This window comes from Pagrus pagrus (assembly GCF_965226575.1).
Source record: "Pagrus pagrus genome assembly, chromosome: 6".
Lineage (NCBI taxonomy): Eukaryota > Metazoa > Chordata > Actinopteri > Spariformes > Sparidae > Pagrus > Pagrus pagrus.
The window spans coordinates 28,290,881-28,310,558 of record NC_140190.1 but is presented as its reverse complement, the minus strand read 5'-3'; the positions used below and the strand labels follow the sequence as shown (position 1 = coordinate 28,310,558).

The following is a 19,678-nucleotide window of genomic DNA, read 5'->3' as shown; positions in this document are numbered from 1 at the left end:
TAGGAAATAGAGGCTGCATGAAAATGAAGAGGTTAAACTGTATACCCTTTATGTCTAACAATGTGCTCCCTTTGTTTTTCTTTGTCTCTCTTTCTGGCAGAGTAAAAAGAAGTTTGAGAGAGAGTGTAAAGAAGCAGAGAAATCCCAGATTAACTTTGATCGGTTAGATAATGACATCAATGCCACCAAATCGGAGGTGGAGAAGGTAGGAAGAGCACACCTGCAACTCACCTGCTGTCAATCATTTTTGTTCATCTGTTCCCAGCTCCTCCTTTTTAATTATCAGTGACAGTACCAGCATGTTTACCCTCAGTCTATAGTGGGCAGACGATTCAACACTGTAAATTGTTGAGTCTAACATGGTAGACAATAAACACACACTTCTTTCATCTTTTAAGATTAAAATCTATATTTAAAGTTCCACAGTTCAATAACAGAATAACTAACTTTATGATATCTAGTACTTTGTTTTACTTAAAGTTAGCAGTGTATAATTGATGCCTATGAAATTATACAGTAGCTCTCTTTCCCCTACACTTACTGTATAATTAGACTATGTGGATTAAGTAAAAGCTTGAAGGAAAATAAACCTTTCCATATAGAGGTTAAAGCACAGCCCAGCAAGCCTTGTTTTAGATGAGCCACTGTCTGTATAACAGTTTTTAACAGAGGAAAATACCAGGAAACATAATCCTATAAAAAGATAAAAAGTTATTTTATAAACGGTGTTGAGAGCAATAGAAATCCCTGAGAATTAATGGGTATTTGTGGTTTGTTTGAACCCTTAAGACTCCGATTAAAACACAAGTTTCCATTCTTTAAGGGGAAAATGCAAAATATTTTTTCAGCAGCAGCTGTCCCATTTGTTCAGGAGTATAATTAAATGTGTGCATTTTTCTTTTGTGGCCATGTTGGACAGTTGGTTGGAGTTTCAGCTGATGTGGCTCTAATGTTTGCACTGATTTGTTCAGGCCAAAGCCCAGCTCTACCTGCGCACTCACATGGCTGATGAGAGTAAGAACGAGTATGCTGCTCAGCTTCAGAATTTCAATGCAGAGCAGTGGAAACATTTCAACAACGCTATACCGCACATCTTCAAGGTAAACATGTTATTTTCACAAGAAAAGTCTTAACAGACATTGAATTTGAGTCACAAGTTTGTCACTTCCATTAAAGAGCAACTTTTAAACTAAACATTTAAATTTTGTAAATTCCAATTCCTATATAGACTCGTTATCAGTACTGTATGTTTATTCCATCACAGAACCTGCAGGACATGGACGAACGTCGGACAGTGAAGCTCGGAGAGACGTACCGGAGCTTTGCAGAGGCAGAGCGGAGAGTCATTCCCATTGTCTCCAAATGTCTCGAAGGAATGGTTTCTGCTGCCAAAGCTGTTGATGAGCGAAGGGTATGTAGTAGACTGGAGGGCAGATGTACTGTAAGAGAAGTATCTTGAAGAAATAAACTCTTACTTAATATATTGGAGGCATGGAGAGGGGCAAATGGAACGTTAATGTTGATAAGAGAACTTATTTTCACTTGCTTGGTATCTCCTCTCTCTCTATCCTTCTGTTTTTATTGTCCCCTCATCCCAGGATGCATCCATCGTCGTGGAGTCATTTAAGTCTGGATTTGATCCTCCAGGCGACTTCCCCTTCGAGGACTTCAGTCAGAATCTGAGCAGAACGGGTTCAGACGGGACCATCAGCGGCACACCGAAAGGAGAAAGAGAGAAAGAAGGGGCCCCGGGGCCACGACCTGACCCAAAACACACGAGCAGAACCAAGAACAAGCTGTGGCTGTTTGGGAAGAAACCAAAGGTATAAACACTGAGGAGTGCTTGTAGTTTTGAGTCAGGTGCTCAGAGTTCATGTGCTTAACACTTTTCTAAATAAGAATCTTAACCCTGTTATGTGATCATGACAGACTACTTCCCCCAGACAGCTTATTCGTAGTTGAGTCGTAGGTTTTTGTCACCTTTCCAGTGTTCATAACAACACTCTCAAATCTTTTCTGCGATACACTTGGACCTTGGCCTGCTCTATAAAGACCATGTTGGTTAATCATTGACTACCTGCTGTTGGTTTATGTTAACGTCATCAGCTGCCTCACAGTAACAGGAACCTGTGTGATGGATAAGGGTGTGTGTTTGTGTATATGAGTTAGTTTAATTGTTTAACACACCTTGCCCTAAATTATCACAGGCGTGTTCCATACAAGTTGGGATTTTAAAACCCCTGAAAACTTGGCTACAAATCTAAAGTACTTCTCTGTCACGTTAAATGTTCATGATTAAATAAGTAACAACATCTTAAGTTGTTATTTATTATTTATTTGAATATTTATTAAGAATTTGATACTAAAAAACTCATTTTATCTGCCTCATCAGCTACATGAGAGTGATTTGAGATTCTGATTCTAAGATGACTAAATCTTGAAGGGCACGTGGAAGTAAATGACATCACTTTTTTCCAGTGGAGCCCCTCCCACTTCAACCACATGAAAAGAGCACAGACACAAAAGGAAATATAGCAATACCTCATGTGAAATAACTAAAACTGTTCTAACTTTGGCAGGAAATACTGTGTTCATGTCGGATTCAGTTGCTCAAAAAGCTGTCTGAAAACACATTTTCAGGTACTTTCAGACAGTCATAAATGGCATAAAATAATTAACAGACACAGCTCTCTGAGACTTGTATATAGAGTCATCTCAAGACATCAAAAAATATGAATTCACTGTTTCATGTAATCCTACAACACCAACATCCCCTCACAGCCTCCTGTTCTTTGGGGCTAATGTTTAAAAAGCTTGAATGAGTCACTTTGAAGTCATCAAAGTGCTTTGATTCAGTGAGGAATAGTCATACAAGAGTCATGCTTTTGACTCTTGCATGGCTCAGAGGGAGTCCAAAATCCTTAATTTTGTAATCATAAATTCTGTTTCATTTGCAGTTCCAAAGAAGAAGTAATAAAAAAAAGGGGAACTTTCACTCGTGTTCATACAGTGTTTCTGCTGGTCCTTAAAATGTTTAATTACTATTTCGACAGGTCTTAAATCATGAATTTAACATTATTTTCATTAAGTTGCATTAACTTCAGTCTTGCTTTAAGCTGTGTGTTTTGTTTTTTTTTGATATATATTTAAGGATCCGAGCACACACAGCTAGCAGTGATGAAAGTAGCAAAGTACATTTACTCAAGTACTGTATTTAAGTAAAATATTTAGGTTTGTGTACTTTACTTGAGTATTACCTTTTTATGCTATTTTTATACTTCCACTGCACAACATTTCGAGGCAAATATTGTACTTTTTACTCTCTACAGTTATATGATAACTTTAGTTAGTTTGCAGATTTTATGGTGCGTCAGAGCCAAAGCAGCAGTTTTTTTTAATTAATTTATTTTATCTGCAATTAGATTTAAAAAACACTGATTCCAAATATCAGAATAATTCTGAATATCGGTTCTGATAATTGGCCAGGTCAGTAATCAGTCAACCCATAGTATACAGAATATAATCTATATGCATGTAAATAAATGTACAATTTACTTTACTTATACTTTTGATACTAAAGTACATATATATCCGTTATCAGTCTGCTTGATTTCTAACAACCAATATCGGTATCGACCCTGAAAAAGCCATATCAGTTGACCTCTTCTTACAACACTGCTAGCAAGTGTGTTGCAATGTGGTGTGTGGGCTAACATGGGGAAAAAAAAGATAGCTTCTTCTAGAATTAATACATTGAAATTGTTTATGTTAAAGTCACACTCATCTATTATGGGTAAGTGCATGTTCAATGAGATCTGGCTCGAGAGAAGCCCCTTTATTGCTTTGTTGATTATAATTAATCTGAAGCCTGCTTCACGTTTTAAAATTAGGGGTTAATTCATCAGAGTCACATGGGAAGTTAGAAATATATAAAGCTATCTTAAAAGCCACCAGCAAACACCTGCCATTACCCAAGTCCAGCCTCAACACGATCCATTCTGCGCTATAAAACATTAAGTCCTGCAACTCCAGACAGCCGGTTAGGGTTAGGGGATGTTTTTTTTGTCAATGTTGATGTGAAATAGGTGTAAAAATGCTTTAATAATGGTCTTTAAAGGGACCATGACGGACTCCTTCCCTCAGAACCAAAAACATCATCAGATGAGAAATACTTTTCACAAAGTAAAGTGTCATCCTGACCTCTGGCTTTGTCCTCTCTTCCTGCTGCCCCACCAGTCCCCTTCCTCCTCTCCTCCTCCTCCTCCACCTTCCTCCTCCTCTCGTCCCCGTTCCACCTCCCACCTTTTTCCTTCCTCCCGGTTCAGCTCTGACCTAGTGAGCCACTATCTGTCTGAGATAAAGACTACAGTACCCAGAATCCCCCAGAATTTGAGGGGCCTGAGGAGAGGGGTGAGACAGGAAGTAGTGTTTAAGTGTGTTTGATTAAGACAAGTTGACATCAGTGTGTTTTTTTTGTTTTTTTATTTCTTCCACAGGGTGTCTGCCATTCCTTGAAAACAATAGAAAATATACTGAGTTCAGTTAAACTCGAGACCTCATTTTTATCCAAAATTTTTTAGATGTCACGAAAGTGTCATATTTTCATTTGATTGATATTTTCAGAACTCTTAACTTGATGAAACCTGCAGACATCCTGTTGTACTGTGTCTGTCACTCATTTGGTCTTTTTTCCTTTGTTTGTCTTTCTTGGTTTGTTTCCTTGTTCTTTCTTTGCCCTTTTTTATCCCATCTATTTCTTTTGTTTTTGTGTGATTTTTCTCTTTTTTCTTCATCATTTCTTTGATTTATGAGACAGATTTTAGCTCGAATCACAAGATGGAGGATCCTTGGTGATTGATGGTGTGTGTGAGGGATTTGGGGGATTTTTGGCATTCTGGTTGCAGTGTTGTGTGGGGAAAATGGCCAACATCATGTGTGGTGCTGTGATGTTGGTCTGGCATGTGTTTGCAGTGATCTGTGTGCGTGTGTGTGTGTCTGTGTGTGTGTTGGAGTGGCTCTGTTAACAGTATCATACAGACTAGTAAATAACACCCGCCTCAGTGCCAAGCCAACGCTTTGATTGGCTTTCGCTCTCATCAGTTCTGTCAGGACCATCTGTGATTGGTTGCTTCTCATGCTGGCTACATCTGACAAGTGGCCGTCAGAAGGACAAGTGGATGAAGTGGCTGACTGACTGTTGGTTTGACCGCTGATATATCCACTGGTTATGGAATATTGTCTAATTTGTGTCGGACAGGTGGAAATAGATTTGATAAACTGTGTAGGAAGTCAAGTTAAAAGTATCCTGTGGAGCTTTTTTATTGTAAACAGACACAAGTTTACAATCACACCAAAATGCATTGTGGGTATCCTTGAAGCCTTATAATCATGTTGAATTCATTAAATAGTAGAATGACACTCAAGAAAGCACATGCCTTCAACAACACAGCTGCACACGCTGGTAGTTGCAGTTTTCCCATCTCTATTTGTTTACTTATAGTGGATGTAAAAATGACAACCCTTTATAAAAACATATTTAAATCTGCTAGATCCATATTTTAATTAGGATCTGCACCATATTGTACTCGCACATAATTACCAGCCCCCTAGATTTGCCTGAAGGTCCATGCATTATTCTCTGAGAAGTTTACAAAAATTTCACCCTAACTGCAACGTTAAAGAAATTGAGATGAAATACCTGGATCCACACCAAAAGTAACTGGGGTATTATTCTGGGCCGAGACCTAATAATCCTGCTGACAAACAAACAAACAAACAAATGGACACAGGTGAAAACAAATCCTCCTTGTTGGAGGTAATTAGATTTTAAACAGAGCTGCAATGATCAATAAGTCAATCAAACAGGGATTGTTGTTTATCGACAACTATTTCGATAATACACTAATTCTTATTTTTTGACTAACAATCAATCCATTAATCAAGAAGATAATCTTAAATAATCAATAATGAAAGTAGTTTAATGATTGTACACTAACAGTATTGTTACGGCGCACTCACACTTGGCCCAGTTGCTCGGGTCAAACATGCTCGGGTATGGTACGGCTTGCCTAGTGTGAGTGAGCCCTTCTACGCCTTGATACACTTATTTGTGCATCACTGCCACCATCTGTTCATAAGTAGAATAGCAGGATAGGCAGCTTGATCTCAAAACAAACAAAAAGGGACCCACATTAAAAAACATAGCTATTTATCACTACGACTGGTTAGAAACTCCACAGGGTACTTTTAATTATTCATCTTAAAGATTATTAAGTAATATTTATGTACAAGAATGTATTTTCAACTTCTTCCACTCATTCAGCCCAAAGTTTTTTTTACTACCAATTTTCCTTTTTGTCCCTATTTTTTAATCAATGAAGAAAAAAAAATCACAATTTAGTTTGAGGAGCAGGCTCTTATTTACTGAAGGTTTTGTAACATTATGCCAAACAGAAATATAAATGCTGCCCCTGCCCCTGATACTTTCTTAGTTGTTAATGAAATCAGAAGGGAATCATTGCGCAGCAGCGGGCCAATATAAATATTCAACTGTAAATAATAGTTCTTGTCCATTAAACAACATGTGTTGTTGACATGTGTCATAAACATGAGCTATGTGAGAATATTTACACTCACCTCCTGGTCTGTGACAGTTCACTTTTGATTTTTACCTTCAGGCCGCACTGGGAACACATATCGACCTGACTTGATTTTAAAGCATCATGGTGGCTGTTTGAAAACTAACCAGCATTTCATGTCGCTTGTCTCTTTTTACTTTAACGATTAATGCGTCAGTGGTCAGTCAAGACGGTAAGTTTGTGTGAGTTTTTAGAGTAGTTATGAGAAGACCCAGCAGCGTAGGTGCTCATGCACATATCCTCACTGTGTAGGACTTCCTGTAGTGCCCAACACACCGTATAAACCCAGTAGTGATAGTAAATTTAGCTCCTAGTTAAAATAGATTTCCTGAGTTCCTCAGCTTTTGTCTGTTTTACTCCGTTTTAATGTCAGCTACTAATACTACTAAATAAAGTTAATTCAGCAGTAATGACACTGTCCCAGAGGGAAATTGGGTCACTTCATAAGAAAATTGTTATTTTTAATTAGTAAAAGTACCAACCTTGCAAACAAGTATATAGCCGGATATTAATTGTAATTTAGATGTTTCCATTCAATCTCAACACAACTGCTGTTCATAAGATCACAAATTAACTTCCAACCTCAACATGTCTCAGTGTGTTTGGTGAATCAGGCAGTTTTAGTGTCTCACATTTTGATATTTGCAACTACAGGATTACTGCCATTTTTTTCCTTTAACAATTCCTTTGGTTAAGTTGAGTTGAGTTGAATACAACAGCTACATGCTGATTTGGGAAGTCTCATTCTGTGGAAAGTGTGTTAACAAGTGGAGGCAGCAGAGACAACATTTCAAAATACCAGATTAACAGATCCCTCCACACATCAGAGAAACACGTAGATGAATTTCTATTCCATCTGTTGTATTTCCCCAGGATCACTCTTCCACATCACTGGCTTCATTCTAAATTTATAAGTAGTTTAAGATATGTGTCCATTTGTTTTTTTTACCTCCAGGCTCCATCTCTGGAGGATTTCAGCCACTTACCCCCCGAACAGAGGAGGAAGAGGCTGCAGCAGAGGATTGATGAGCTCAGCAAAGAGCTCCAGAAAGAGATGGATCAGAGGTAGGGCGTCCAAACAACTCCCTGTGCAGTCACAAACCATCATCACTCATCCAGAAAAATCAAGGAAAATAATAATAATAGATGAATCTTTTCTCACTTGTCCTGTTTTAATCAATGTGGATGTGTTTATGTTGTTTGTCACTTTTATGACCTGTGAACTGTCAAGTCTTGTTTGTGTCTCTCAGAGATGCCCTGAACAAGATGAAGGATGTGTATGAGAAGAATCCACAGATGGGAGACCCCAGCAGCCTACAGCCCAAAATATCAGAGACGATATGTAACATGGAGAAGCTGCGCTCAGAAATCCACAAAAATGAGGTATGAGAGGGAGGAGATTTAGATTTGTCAGAGCAAATAAAGAGCTGACTGTAAGACCTTAGACTGAGATGAAGGGTAAGGGAAGAAAAAAGAAGAGTTTAAACAGATTTATACAGCTTCTTGCTGATGTCAGTCAAAATATATTGTGTGTAATATAAACGGAAGACTCCTCTCTCTCCCTCTGTCTCTCTCTCTGTCGACAGACTTGGTTATCTGAGGTGGAGGGAAAGCAGAGCTCCAGAGGAGACAGAAGACACAGCGCTGACAACCACCATCACACTCCTCAAGGCAGAGAGAGGTAAATGGTTACACACAGATGTACAAGATATCTGCAGAGAAAGATGTCCAGGGCAAATGTGTAAACATAAGGTACATTTGAATGAAAAGAGTCACAGGCTATCATTGTGTTAGCTTCAGCAACAGCCTGTTGGAGAGGCTAGCTTAGCTTCTTCAGCAGGCTGACTACAGTGTTAACTTATCCAACAGGCTGACAACAGTGTTAGCTTTTCCAGCTGGCTAACATCAGTGTTAGCTTCTCCGACAGTTATGGTTTGAGTAGCCTTTCAATCATTGTATTTCAGTATTCAATGTTGGTCCCCATCTTCATTAAGGATAGGATCTATGCCATCCTACCTTAGCTGACCTAACTTTAGAAATTCCTCAGTTACCATTGGGACGGTTCTCTAATAGCTAAATTCCTTCCCTGAGATTAGATTGGATTTTTTCCTAAATGCAGTTAGGAAACATGTTTCTGGTTCACTGGTTCACTGGTTCACCGCTCCTGCAATGTTTCTTCAAGAGAATAATTTACACGACGTTGGCTCTTTTGCAGTCATTTATAAACACAAGTAGTGATGTGTTGAAATCATGCAAACACAAATCTCTGCTGCCTGTTTCCCTTCAGTCCTGAGGGCAGTTACACAGATGACACCAGTCAAGAGCATCACACACCTCACCACCGCGCCGGGCCTCCACAGCCCGGAAACCCAAACCCTGACCCACACGAGTTTGATGACGAGTTTGACGATGACGACCCGCTGCCTGTCATAGGACACTGCAAAGCGCTGTACTCCTTTGATGGTGAGGACAAACAGAATGAAATGTTGAAAAATCTCCACAATGTCTGGCAGTAACGAGGACTCCATAAAGAGTCAAATAGAAAAGAGCAGGTCCAAGGAAAGTGAGAAGGCTATAATACAAATCCAACCAAGCTATGAAAAGATCTTAAAAGTTGTGTTTTTAGGATGTGATTCATGAAATTGTCCTCTTCTTGACAGAAGTGTTGTACAAGTTTAAGAATGTAGTAAATTGTTAGGAAACCAACAGGTTTAATAAAACCTGACAGCCCTGATTAATCTTTATATATGTAGGTAAATATTCTTCTATTAGATGTTTTCAGTGATTGTAATACACAAAATATAACACTTCTGTGTTCCAACATAAAAACTAACATTAATTAAAAGTAGCTTGAGGAAAACCAAAACCAACGTAAGTGTGTGTTTAACTCTTTGTTTGACTCTTAGGTCAGAACGAGGGGACGCTGGTGATGGCAGAAGACGAGGTAATGCTTCTTATGTGTTATTTTGTTATATTTGTGTTTTATTACAGGTTTAAAATCATCAGGCTGTGTGCAGACCAAAACCAACAATGAACTCATCCTTATTAGTTTGAAAATTAACTCCTATTTAATCAGATAATGCCTCATCTGCATATTTATTAACTGGGGAAGTTTCATGGTGATATCTGTTAGTTAACATTTTTAACCCATTCACTAGTTTTATCTTAAAATACATATATTCAAAGGCCATTTCCTTAATATTTAATCAATAATCAATTGAGGAAGTTTCTTGTTAATTTTTTATTCACCAGTTTTTGTCAAAAAAAGAATCTTTAAAGGCTGTTTCCTTTAAAATGAGGGTTTTCTCAGAGCCAGAAATCTCCACTTTAGCAGCACTTACGTATGCCATAATTTCCAGTTTTATTCCCATCTATGTTCTGAGGGTCTTTACAAAAGAGTTTGTTCTTATCTCATTCATAGCCTGATTTAAAGAACAATTCTATTCCTAAAAACAGCAGTGTTAGCCTCTCGAGCAGGCTAACATCAATGCTAGCTGATTTCAGAATGCTTGTAATACAGAAACTAATAAAACTAATAATAATGAAAATAATGAAAATAAAAATAATTGTCTTAATGTTACTAAATACCATATTCAGCTGTAGTGTCTCACCATGCTTGCTAAGAAGAAGAAGCTCATTGTGTTCTTCTGACATCTCCTCCACTGCAGGTTTTGTACATCATCGAGGAGGATAAAGGCGACGGCTGGACAAGGGCGAGGAAGCAGAGCGGAGAGGAAGGCTACGTCCCCACCTCCTATGTAGAAATCACCATGGAGAAAAACAGCAAAGGTGCTGTCACCTACATCTGAAGCTACACTGTCCTCTGTCCTCTCATCCGTCTGTCATCCCCTCCTCCACCCCTGTTTTCTGTACATCCACGTAACACTACAAATGAAAAAAAAGAACATCTGACCACTTGCATGGACATTCATCCATCTTGTTTCTGTCTGTCCTCCTCCTGTTTATTCCTCTAACTCTGTAATCATTCGTCCTCATCCTCACCTCATTTCTGTGGGACTGGTGTTTCAGAGGTGAGTGTCTGAGCTCAAAGACAAACAGGAAAAACATATTCGATGGTGTTTGAGAGATTTGTATGTTGTATATGAGGTGTTTCTTTGTGTGTGTGTGTGTGTGTGTGTGTGTGTGTGTGGGTGAGGTGTCTCCACTGCTGTTTTGAGCCTGACGTCGAGGCAACACCACTTCTTTATCGATCAAAGTGTTCAAGATTGTTTTATGTAATATATTAGAAGCAATTTATTTTTTATTTTTACTTGTTCCTTTAATTATTTCGATGTTTCTTTTTTAAACTGGAGACGTTTATAACTGATTTTAAGCTCTTTGGTTTCCTGTGTTGACATCATTTGAAGGTGTTTTTATTTGTCTGATTGCAGTGTGTGTGTGTGTGTGTGTGTGTGTGTGTGTGTGTGTGTGTGTGTGTGTGTACCTGCACATTGGTTTTTCTGTGTTACTGTGCCATTACGCTTAAACTGGAAGATCCTGACAGGGGTCTGTTTGGTTTCAGCCTCTGTAGAGAGACCGTTTTCATCCGGACATTGTTACAGGAGTTCAGTCTTTTAGATTTTGTGTCCCTTCAGAGCAGAAGTGGACATTTTAAAGGACAAAGCTGGTGTTATTCAGTATTTGTCTTTGTTGTCAACAAAACCAATGTTTTAGTTTGTAAACACTTGTAATGTAAAGGACTTCAATCTTTACTCAACACTCATTGAAACAGCTGGTCGCTGAAGTTTTTAGCAAACATTACTAAAACTGTAGTAAATAATACATTTGTTGGGGAATATTTTCAGCTACAAGTGTCCCATCACAACAAGACGGTCACTCAAGATGCATGTAAATGCCAGGTGTGAACTGACGGGCTTTGTGCTGTCACTCAGGACAGATGGTAATAACAGGCCTGAACGGGGTGTTTGGGGGGTCGGACAGCACAGAGGAATAAGAAATATTCAGCTTTGCGTGCGCAGATAATAATTCATAGTTGGTTTTGGTTTGAAAGATTAAGAAAATATGGAATATCACCAGCTGTATTCTTTATCTAAATCTACATCGACCGATGTAAAAGACTTAGGAAATACAGTTAGTAACAAGTTATGAAAGTGACAAAGTCCAGTGTGAAAATGATTTCACTTCAATTAAAGGAGGCTGTAAGAATAATTCTGATTATTCTCATTGACATATCATGTATTTGATGTCTCAGTCTCTGTCTTCTTCTTTGAGTCACTGATCAAAAACAGCTCTAAACTTTAGTTTCCACTGATATCCATGAGAGTTTAGTACTCTGCTGCTCCTGTTTCACAGTAACCATCTCAATATAGTCACGTTCGAAGGCTTATTAAAGCAGCCGACACCCTGTAGTGCAAACAAACGTGCAGAATCATGGCACCCAATTATAGAGTGACCTATACAGACTGGAAAGTGTTAGCATAATGTTATCAGCTCTTACACAGTTACCGGGGAGGCTGCTGAGTGTAACCAAAGGTCATGAACCTGCTGCTGTATGGTTTCACAATAGACACTGAACACTGTGTTTGAGGATAATTCAGTTTCAATTCATTTACAACATGCTGAGCTGCACGTTCAGTCTATTGTGGAAACATGAAACACAAGATAGCGATGTCAATCAGACTGTCACTCAGTCTAGACTTGAATTTCTTGATGATTGTTGGATGGATTTCCATGAAAAGTTTGTAAAGGCCCTGACACTATACTGACATCAAAGAACATCAGCGATGAAAACCATGATAAAGCAGCGTTTTTTTCACGCTAATATATTAACTTCTTATCGAGAAGATGTAACAAAAATTCTTAAAATTTGCATTAAAACACACTGGAATCTCTTTTTAACCTTAAATTTTGTCGATCGTCTGTATCACAGATGGGACATAAATCTGTTTTTAGTGAAAAATAATCGATTAAAGAATCTTAAATAAGTAATCATGAATTCCTGCACAAACAAAAGATAAGTAAATGCTGGTACCCTCCTCTCCCTGTCAATGTGCAAGGCGAGCCTTCAGCCATGGTTACAGGCTGAGGTAATTCATAATAAATCAGGAAATCAATCTTGGACTATACGAGCCAGACAGCTTTGATGTTGCTTCAGTCATGTAGGGAGATTAAACACGTTCAACTTATCGTGAGTGTTTTTTTTTTTTATTGTGATCCGCGTGAACCCATATCGTCCCAGAGACGCTTAGCAACATTGGCAGATGGCCGACCTGGTGTGTTGGGCTGTTACGACCAGTTAGTTCGACAAAAGAAAGAGAGATAAGGATCCTCTCAGCAGCTCAGACTCAGACACGATATGTCTTCCTTTTTTTCACAGTCGAATTTTAAAGTTTTATTCCTCAACCTCAATCATGTGTGCGCGTATGTGTGTCTAGTTAGTAACTGTCTCTCTCCTCTATGTGACTGCAGGTTCCTGAGGGCTGCAGGGTGGCCGGGCGATTTGATTGGCTGGTGGAGGGCTCACGCTGATCGCTGATTGTTGGTGGTGGGGGTGGTGATGGAGAAAGAGAGAGGTAGAGAGGGAAAGAGAGATAAAGTGGCAGGTTTGCATGTCTGCATGCTCACTTATCCATAATCACCAAAGCATTCTTGGATAGCAGAGGAAGACAGGAGGGTCATAAATAGAGAAGTAGACGACCTTAAAGCTGAAAACAGGCTTTGATGTTGTTAATATGTGTCAGCCAGTGGAGAAGTCCCGCCATTACCTGCAGGAGTTTTTAAATGTTTTTTCCTGGTGGTGAAACGGCCTGTAAAGACGATCACAGTGCTGCCGGACTTGTGATAAAATAATCAGTGGCTGCAAGTTGCAACTTCCTGGTTTGTAAGGCTCTTAAAGGAACAGTTCACCCAAAAGTGAAAATTCAGTCATTATCTGCTCACCCTCATGTTGAAGGAAAGCCAGGTGAAGTTGTGCAGTCCACAAAACATTTCTGGAGCATCAAGGCAAAACAGCATTGCAACATTCTCCTAAACAACTGAAGTAGATGGGGACTTGTTCTAAACGTAAAAAAAAAAAAAAAAACTAGCACTACCTCCGCCACGGCCTCATCCAATATCAAGTAAAACATGTTTAAATCAGCTTGATCTGCATTTCGTTTTAGGATCCACAGAGACCTAAAGACACCTGCTTTTTTTCATCTCACAATGTTAAAGAAAGTGAGAAAACTTTCCAGTTCTGTCCCTTTATCTGGATCCACACCAAAAGTAAACAGGGTCTATTCTGGGCTGAGACCCATCCTCCATCCAGGTTTTGTGAAAATCCTTTCAGTAGCATTTGTGTAATCCTGCTGACAAACCAACCGTGGATGAAAACCTCCTTGTTGGAGGTAAAAGAAACAACAAAACTAACATAAAATGGCTCCATACTGCTCTTCCAGTGTAATACAAGTCTCTAGAAGCCCAGAGATCCCCGTAGATTCGAAAAGATGTCACATACAGCTGCAGTTGAGCTCCTGCACCACTTTTAGCCAAGTAGCTAAAGGGAAGATTTTTGCTTAAAAAAGGGTGTAAATAATGTATTTTCAAATCATTCTGAGATCGTGGGACTTCTAGAGACTTGGATTACACCAGATGAGCTGTGAAGAGCTATTTTTTGCTTTCCTTGTGTTGTTTTTTAAACATTTTAAAACAAGTCCCCAGTTTCTTCAGTTGTTTAGCAGAATGCTGTTTGTCTGACTTTCACATCAACATGTGGGTGAGTAGATAATGACTGAATTTTCATCTTTTGGTGATGTGTTCCTTTAAAATATGGCACTTCTGTGATGGCTGCGCATGTTTAACGGCCTTGTTTAGGGGTAAAAACCTGCTGATGTTCTGCTCTCTGAGGGTGATAACGTTATGTAACTCCTGTACTACAATATTGAACGAATTGAAACGTGAAGCTGTGTTTCCTAACTGAAGAAAGCACGGCTGCACGTAAACTAGAATACATTTATTTTCATTAGTCGTATAAACAGCTTAGGAATCTTGTCTCTTTCCAAATAACTGGAATATTTTGTGCATGTAAACAGTCTCTGATGTTGCAGGAGGTGGTTTTACCTTCCATATGAGAGCAGTGCAACAGCAGGGCTTTTGCTCTGATAAGTGTTTAGTTATGATTTATCTCCCCACCTCACTGATTCACCGTCTGCTTTGTGCTTTAACAGGAGAGTGTGCCTGTCATGAATGAAATGAGTCTCCTCTGAGGGTGCCGCTCAAAGCGTTGGAGGAAAAGTGTCTCTAAGGCCTTTTGTAGTGGCTTCTTTTTGGGTTTCACAATCCTTAAAATAGCATTTTGACAGGAAATTCTCATCACAAACGAGAGAGCAACCTCATCCTCTGAGGGATGCTGTGAGATGCGGCTGAAAGCTGCGGGAAACACCAAGTAAGTGAACTTTGTGATGAGCCATTTCTTGGTCAAACTGCTATTTTCAAGGTCAAAAATAAGTAAAAAATGTCACAATAGCTTCTATGAGCTATCTCAGTTTCCTTTTTATGGAAAATTAAAATATTTTCGTTTTTTTCCACTTACCAGTTTCTCTTAATCAGACTTTACCTCCAAAACTTTGGTCCAGCTCCCCGTGAGAGAAAATCAGTTAATTTCTAACGCAGAACGTCAGGGTTTGTCACCTTATAATGGTTGCAGTATTTGCTGCCACTAACAAAGTCAGTCCAACTCATCCCTGTCATCATCATCATCATCATCTGTGCTCTGTTGGTGATGTCTGCCTGCCTGCCTGCCTGAGCCACCTTGCTCCTCATGCCTGCCTTCACCCTCATACAGTCGCATGTCCTTCATGTGTCCCGAACATGATCAAGCGTTTCATCCGTGACTTTAACTGCATTTCTATGAAAGTGTGTGTTTGTAACTTTGGCTGTGTCGTATGTTGAATGGAAGTCCAGCATGAGTTTGATTTATGTTTGTGTGTTAAATGTCTTCCAAAACAACAGCTGAGTAAAATCAGAGCTGCTCTCTCGGCAGATAGCAGGACTATCAGGTGAACACAGGACCTCTCTACCACCTTTCCTTTCCCACCTTTCCTCTCCTTTTCTTCCTGGGTTGTAATTCCACCAGTCGACCAGCAGGTGGGAGCCTTCCTTCACCAAACCACAGCTCAGCTTGAGCAGGACTGAACCACTGTCAGTTACACCAAACATCAAGAGGAGCTCTGGTGTCTTTACAGTCAGACTCTGCCTTAAAACTTCATGTTGTTTTACTGTGGAGGGATTATTCCACGCCTACACACACGGACACACACACATCTGGGTGTGTGTGTTCGTCCGCCTGACTACATCTCCCATCAGCCACCTCAGTTCAGCCCCGCCTCCTCCGGGACTCTCTACTACATCTCCATGAAACGTGTTTTCCCCATTTAATCAATTGTATTTGTGAATGTGACGACACACATGAATATATCAACTACATGTATGCACTGTATGGAAGGCCAAACGGGCCAAAAACGCGTTCGTTTGGCTTCCGTACACGTTAACGCGTAAATGTGCATACATGTTCTCGTGTTACATGCGTGACGTTTTACCATTGAATGATTTGTACATATTAACATCTTTTATGTCATGCTGAATGTGTTTCCATGGTGATTGTTTTTAGGTTTGTTTGATCGACACTCTTCATGACAGACAACGCGGTTTGAATTGAACTGATGCACTTTGCCCTGAAGTACTACAGCATTTGAATCTGATTAAATGAACGAGTGAGTGAATAAATGAATGAAATAATTAATTAATCTGTTGTCTGCTGAAGGAGATGTGAACTGTGTGAATGACCACTGTGTAGCAGCGAGAAAACAAAAACGGCTCTAGTTATTCTCTCCTCCTGATGGTTTTTATACTCTTTTGTAACTCTTGACGAGCATTGACCGACTTTCTTTGCATGATTTTCTGGATTCTTTGAACTCATCTCTTTTTCTGGTGATCGCTTTTTAACCATTCACTGTATCTCTCCAACAGACTAACAAAAAAACTACACATCTGAAGTAAAGTTTGACTTCCTTTTGATGCTATTTAAGACAAAAATGCCACTAATTAATCCGCTCATGTCGATGTAAACAGCAGGTGGCAGCGCTTTCGTTGTAATCTGTTCCTTCGATGAAGCTGTGAAATGTACAGAACGATGCTGTAGGTGTTGTTACTTGAACTTGCGGTCACACTACTCCACATTTCCTCTCCTGTCTGTGAATCATTTCGCATCAGACATTCAAGAAACTCATTGTCATTGTGATGAATTAACTTTCCACAACTTGATGCTTTTACACTTCATGCAGATTAAACAAACAAGATACATTTTTAACATTTGGACAGAGTACAGAAGCCCTTGAGGGACAAGTGAAGAATTATTTATTTTCCAGTGATCCATTTTCTTAGTCTGATCGGAACTGTTTTCTGTCCTGTGTTATGACTTCAGGACTAGTCGGGGGAAAGTTTGCCAAGTTCCTCAATTTTTTAAATAAATTTTCCCTCTGTGAAAATATGTGGGGAAAAAATACAGGAGAAAGAAAAAAAAATTAAGTGTGAAATAGAGTGGGGGAAAAACATTTCTTCATGTTTCCACAGATGGAAAAAGAAAATGAAGGAACTTAAAAAGGTTATCCTGACTGGATTACAAAATGAAAAAAATTCTTCACTTGCAGGCTAATGGTTTCCCTTGGTTTCTAGTCTTTATGCTAAGCTAACAGGCTGCTGGTTGTAGCTTCATATTCACCGTACAGACGTGAGAGGTATCAATCTTCTCATTCAGTTCTCGGGGGGGCAAAAAAAGTGTTTTTCCCCCAAACGATTCTTGAAAAAAAGATGCAAATGAAAGTAAACAAATTCTGCTGTCTGCCAGTTTTTGCTTTTTATGTACACATATCCATCAACGCTTTTTGTTTTGTTCACATATCTAATGTCACGGCTCACGTTTTGGCTGTTTGTTTTTTTAAAGCTATGATATTAGATGTGCGCAAAAAATGTGTTACTGTTAAATCCTGTTTCTGTTTTAAAGCAATTAAAGCTGAAATATTTTTTTTTCATTATTGATGTTATTTTCGATTGTTAAGTTTATTAAATTTTAAAAATTGTTAAAATTGAAAGTTTTAACAGCCCAAGGCGATGTCTTCCAGTGCTAGTTATGTTCAACAAACCCCAAAGATTCAATTAAAAACTATATATAAAATGAAAATCCTCACACAAAATGTAGAAAATAGAAATAAGCTTCAACACTAAACCTGCTTGTTAATGTAAACGTGCACTCAGACTGCAACATAAAAGGTGATGGTCCTCTGTGTTCTGATAAATGAGTGTTTATTTTTACTAACTCTTAAACAGACAGACAGTCTGAATATTTCATTTTCTTCTGAAATGTCCTCTTTCAGGTTGACTCACAGGCCTGTTCGGAGTGCACTGTCCCTTTAATCAAAGCCTTAACGATGTAGGCGATAACACAGCAGCTTTGAAACTTTACCAAAAGTCCCATTAACTGTTGATTATTATTTTCTAACCGTTGATATACATATAAAAACTGAGCTGTGTATTGTAATAGCCGCTGTGCTTCTGAATATTATGCAAAACCCCATAATAACAAATGAGCTTTGAGATGCTAAATATGATAAAGTCTGCAGTAAGTTCGTGTACAAACAGTTTTTTGCCTAAACCTGCCAGGCTACTGTGAGCATGGTGCTGTTTACCACCCAGCAAGAACCAGACGTCTTCTTCTACATTCCTCTTCTTTTGTTAAAGTCTCATCATGTACAGATTCTCTCCTGCTGTTTAAGTCACGATGAAACCCTTTTTGTTTATCAGCGTCAACATCAAATCACAGTAAATAAAACCAGCAGGTACAAAGTGATTCTGCAGGATCTTAACATCCATGTAAATGTGTTTTTACCATGTTGTATATGTTGTAATAACCAATGGCAGTACTTTCTCTTTCCATATCGATGTGCACATCTTTTACTTTGAATGTTGTCAGACACTTTGTGAACAAAATGCTTTTTGTTTTTCCTCTTCTTCTTCCAAGATATTGTTCTAATAAAATAAGCAGCAATGAGAAGTGGATTTGTTTTCTTTGATATACTATCAGTGCAGAAGGTACGAAGTGATCTCCTGAACTCAGGCTCAGCTGTGACCTTCTGCTTTAGTCAACAGTGTTGTTCAAGTTCAAAGTTCAGTTCACACATTATATTATTCTGAATTCTGAACTAAGTTCACAGCCCAAAAATGAACTAGTTCACGTTCATGTCCTTTGTTTCTCTGTACTGACGACAGCCCTGGACGGAGGCATTATGTTTTAAGTTTGTCTGTCTGCGTACGTCCCATTCTCATGAACGCAAAGAATTTTGTCAAATTTGGTAACAATGTCCACTATGACTCAATGATGCGCTGATTAGATTTTGTCAGAGGTCAAGCTCACTGTGACATCACTCATGAATTTATACGTATATTTATATATTACATTTGACAAACAAATGTCTAATAGGTGAAAATTAGGAAGTTATCACATTTGATATCCAAAAGGTCAGAGGTTAAACACACTGTGATGTCATAATATTCTCCGAAAAATGTAATGGCCATTATTAAATGCCACAGCTCTGAAACAGCAACTTGACTGGTGCACTGAGGCATACAACCATGAGGCGGTAATTCTAGTTTTTCCTTTAAACGGCTGCACTGAGCTAAATCTCAAATCTTCTTTGAGCACTTTTAGCAGTAACAAAGTGAGATTAATGCACGATCAAGAGGATTCTGGTAACATTATTACACTTCAAAACTAATCACCAGAATAAATAACTTAAAGTTATACATTTTGGGTTCAGTCCTCACTCTCTGTTACAATGCTGTACTTATTCTGTGGTTAGGTTTATACACAAAAGCCACTTGGTTAGGGCTAGGAAAACATTTTTCAGTTTAAAATACCTGTTTTGGTCGCCACAAACGAAGCTGGTTATTGTCCTGAGGGATATGAAACATTACCCTCTACCATTTTATAATGCCTGGTTGTATTTGTTGCAAATAGTTCTGTCATGTCATGCTCATGCACACAACAT

General features: G+C 38.8%; 1 protein-coding gene across 3 annotated transcripts in view; it reads left to right on the top strand.

The window, feature by feature from the left end:
• fnbp1l (formin binding protein 1-like) overlaps positions 1–18,684 on the top strand; it is a 54,642-nt gene extending 35,958 nt beyond the window's left edge. The window contains exons 6-16 of one of the 3 annotated variants that reach the window (XM_084355482.1): positions 101–205; positions 972–1,100; positions 1,265–1,411; positions 1,599–1,823; positions 7,594–7,703; positions 7,889–8,021; positions 8,225–8,319; positions 8,926–9,101; positions 9,545–9,582; positions 10,307–10,427; positions 13,068–18,684. In XM_084355482.1, the coding sequence (XP_084211608.1) occupies positions 101–205; positions 972–1,100; positions 1,265–1,411; positions 1,599–1,823; positions 7,594–7,703; positions 7,889–8,021; positions 8,225–8,319; positions 8,926–9,101; positions 9,545–9,582; positions 10,307–10,427; positions 13,068–13,075 (1,287 nt within the window). In that variant the 3' untranslated portion in view covers positions 13,076–18,684. Of the gene's footprint in view, positions 1–100; positions 206–971; positions 1,101–1,264; positions 1,412–1,598; positions 1,824–4,236; positions 4,411–7,593; positions 7,704–7,888; positions 8,022–8,224; positions 8,320–8,925; positions 9,102–9,544; positions 9,583–10,306 lie in introns of all 3 variants that reach the window. The other 2 variants (XM_084355483.1, XM_084355481.1) reach the window with 2 other exon arrangements.
• Positions 18,685–19,678: the final 994 nt, after the last annotated feature.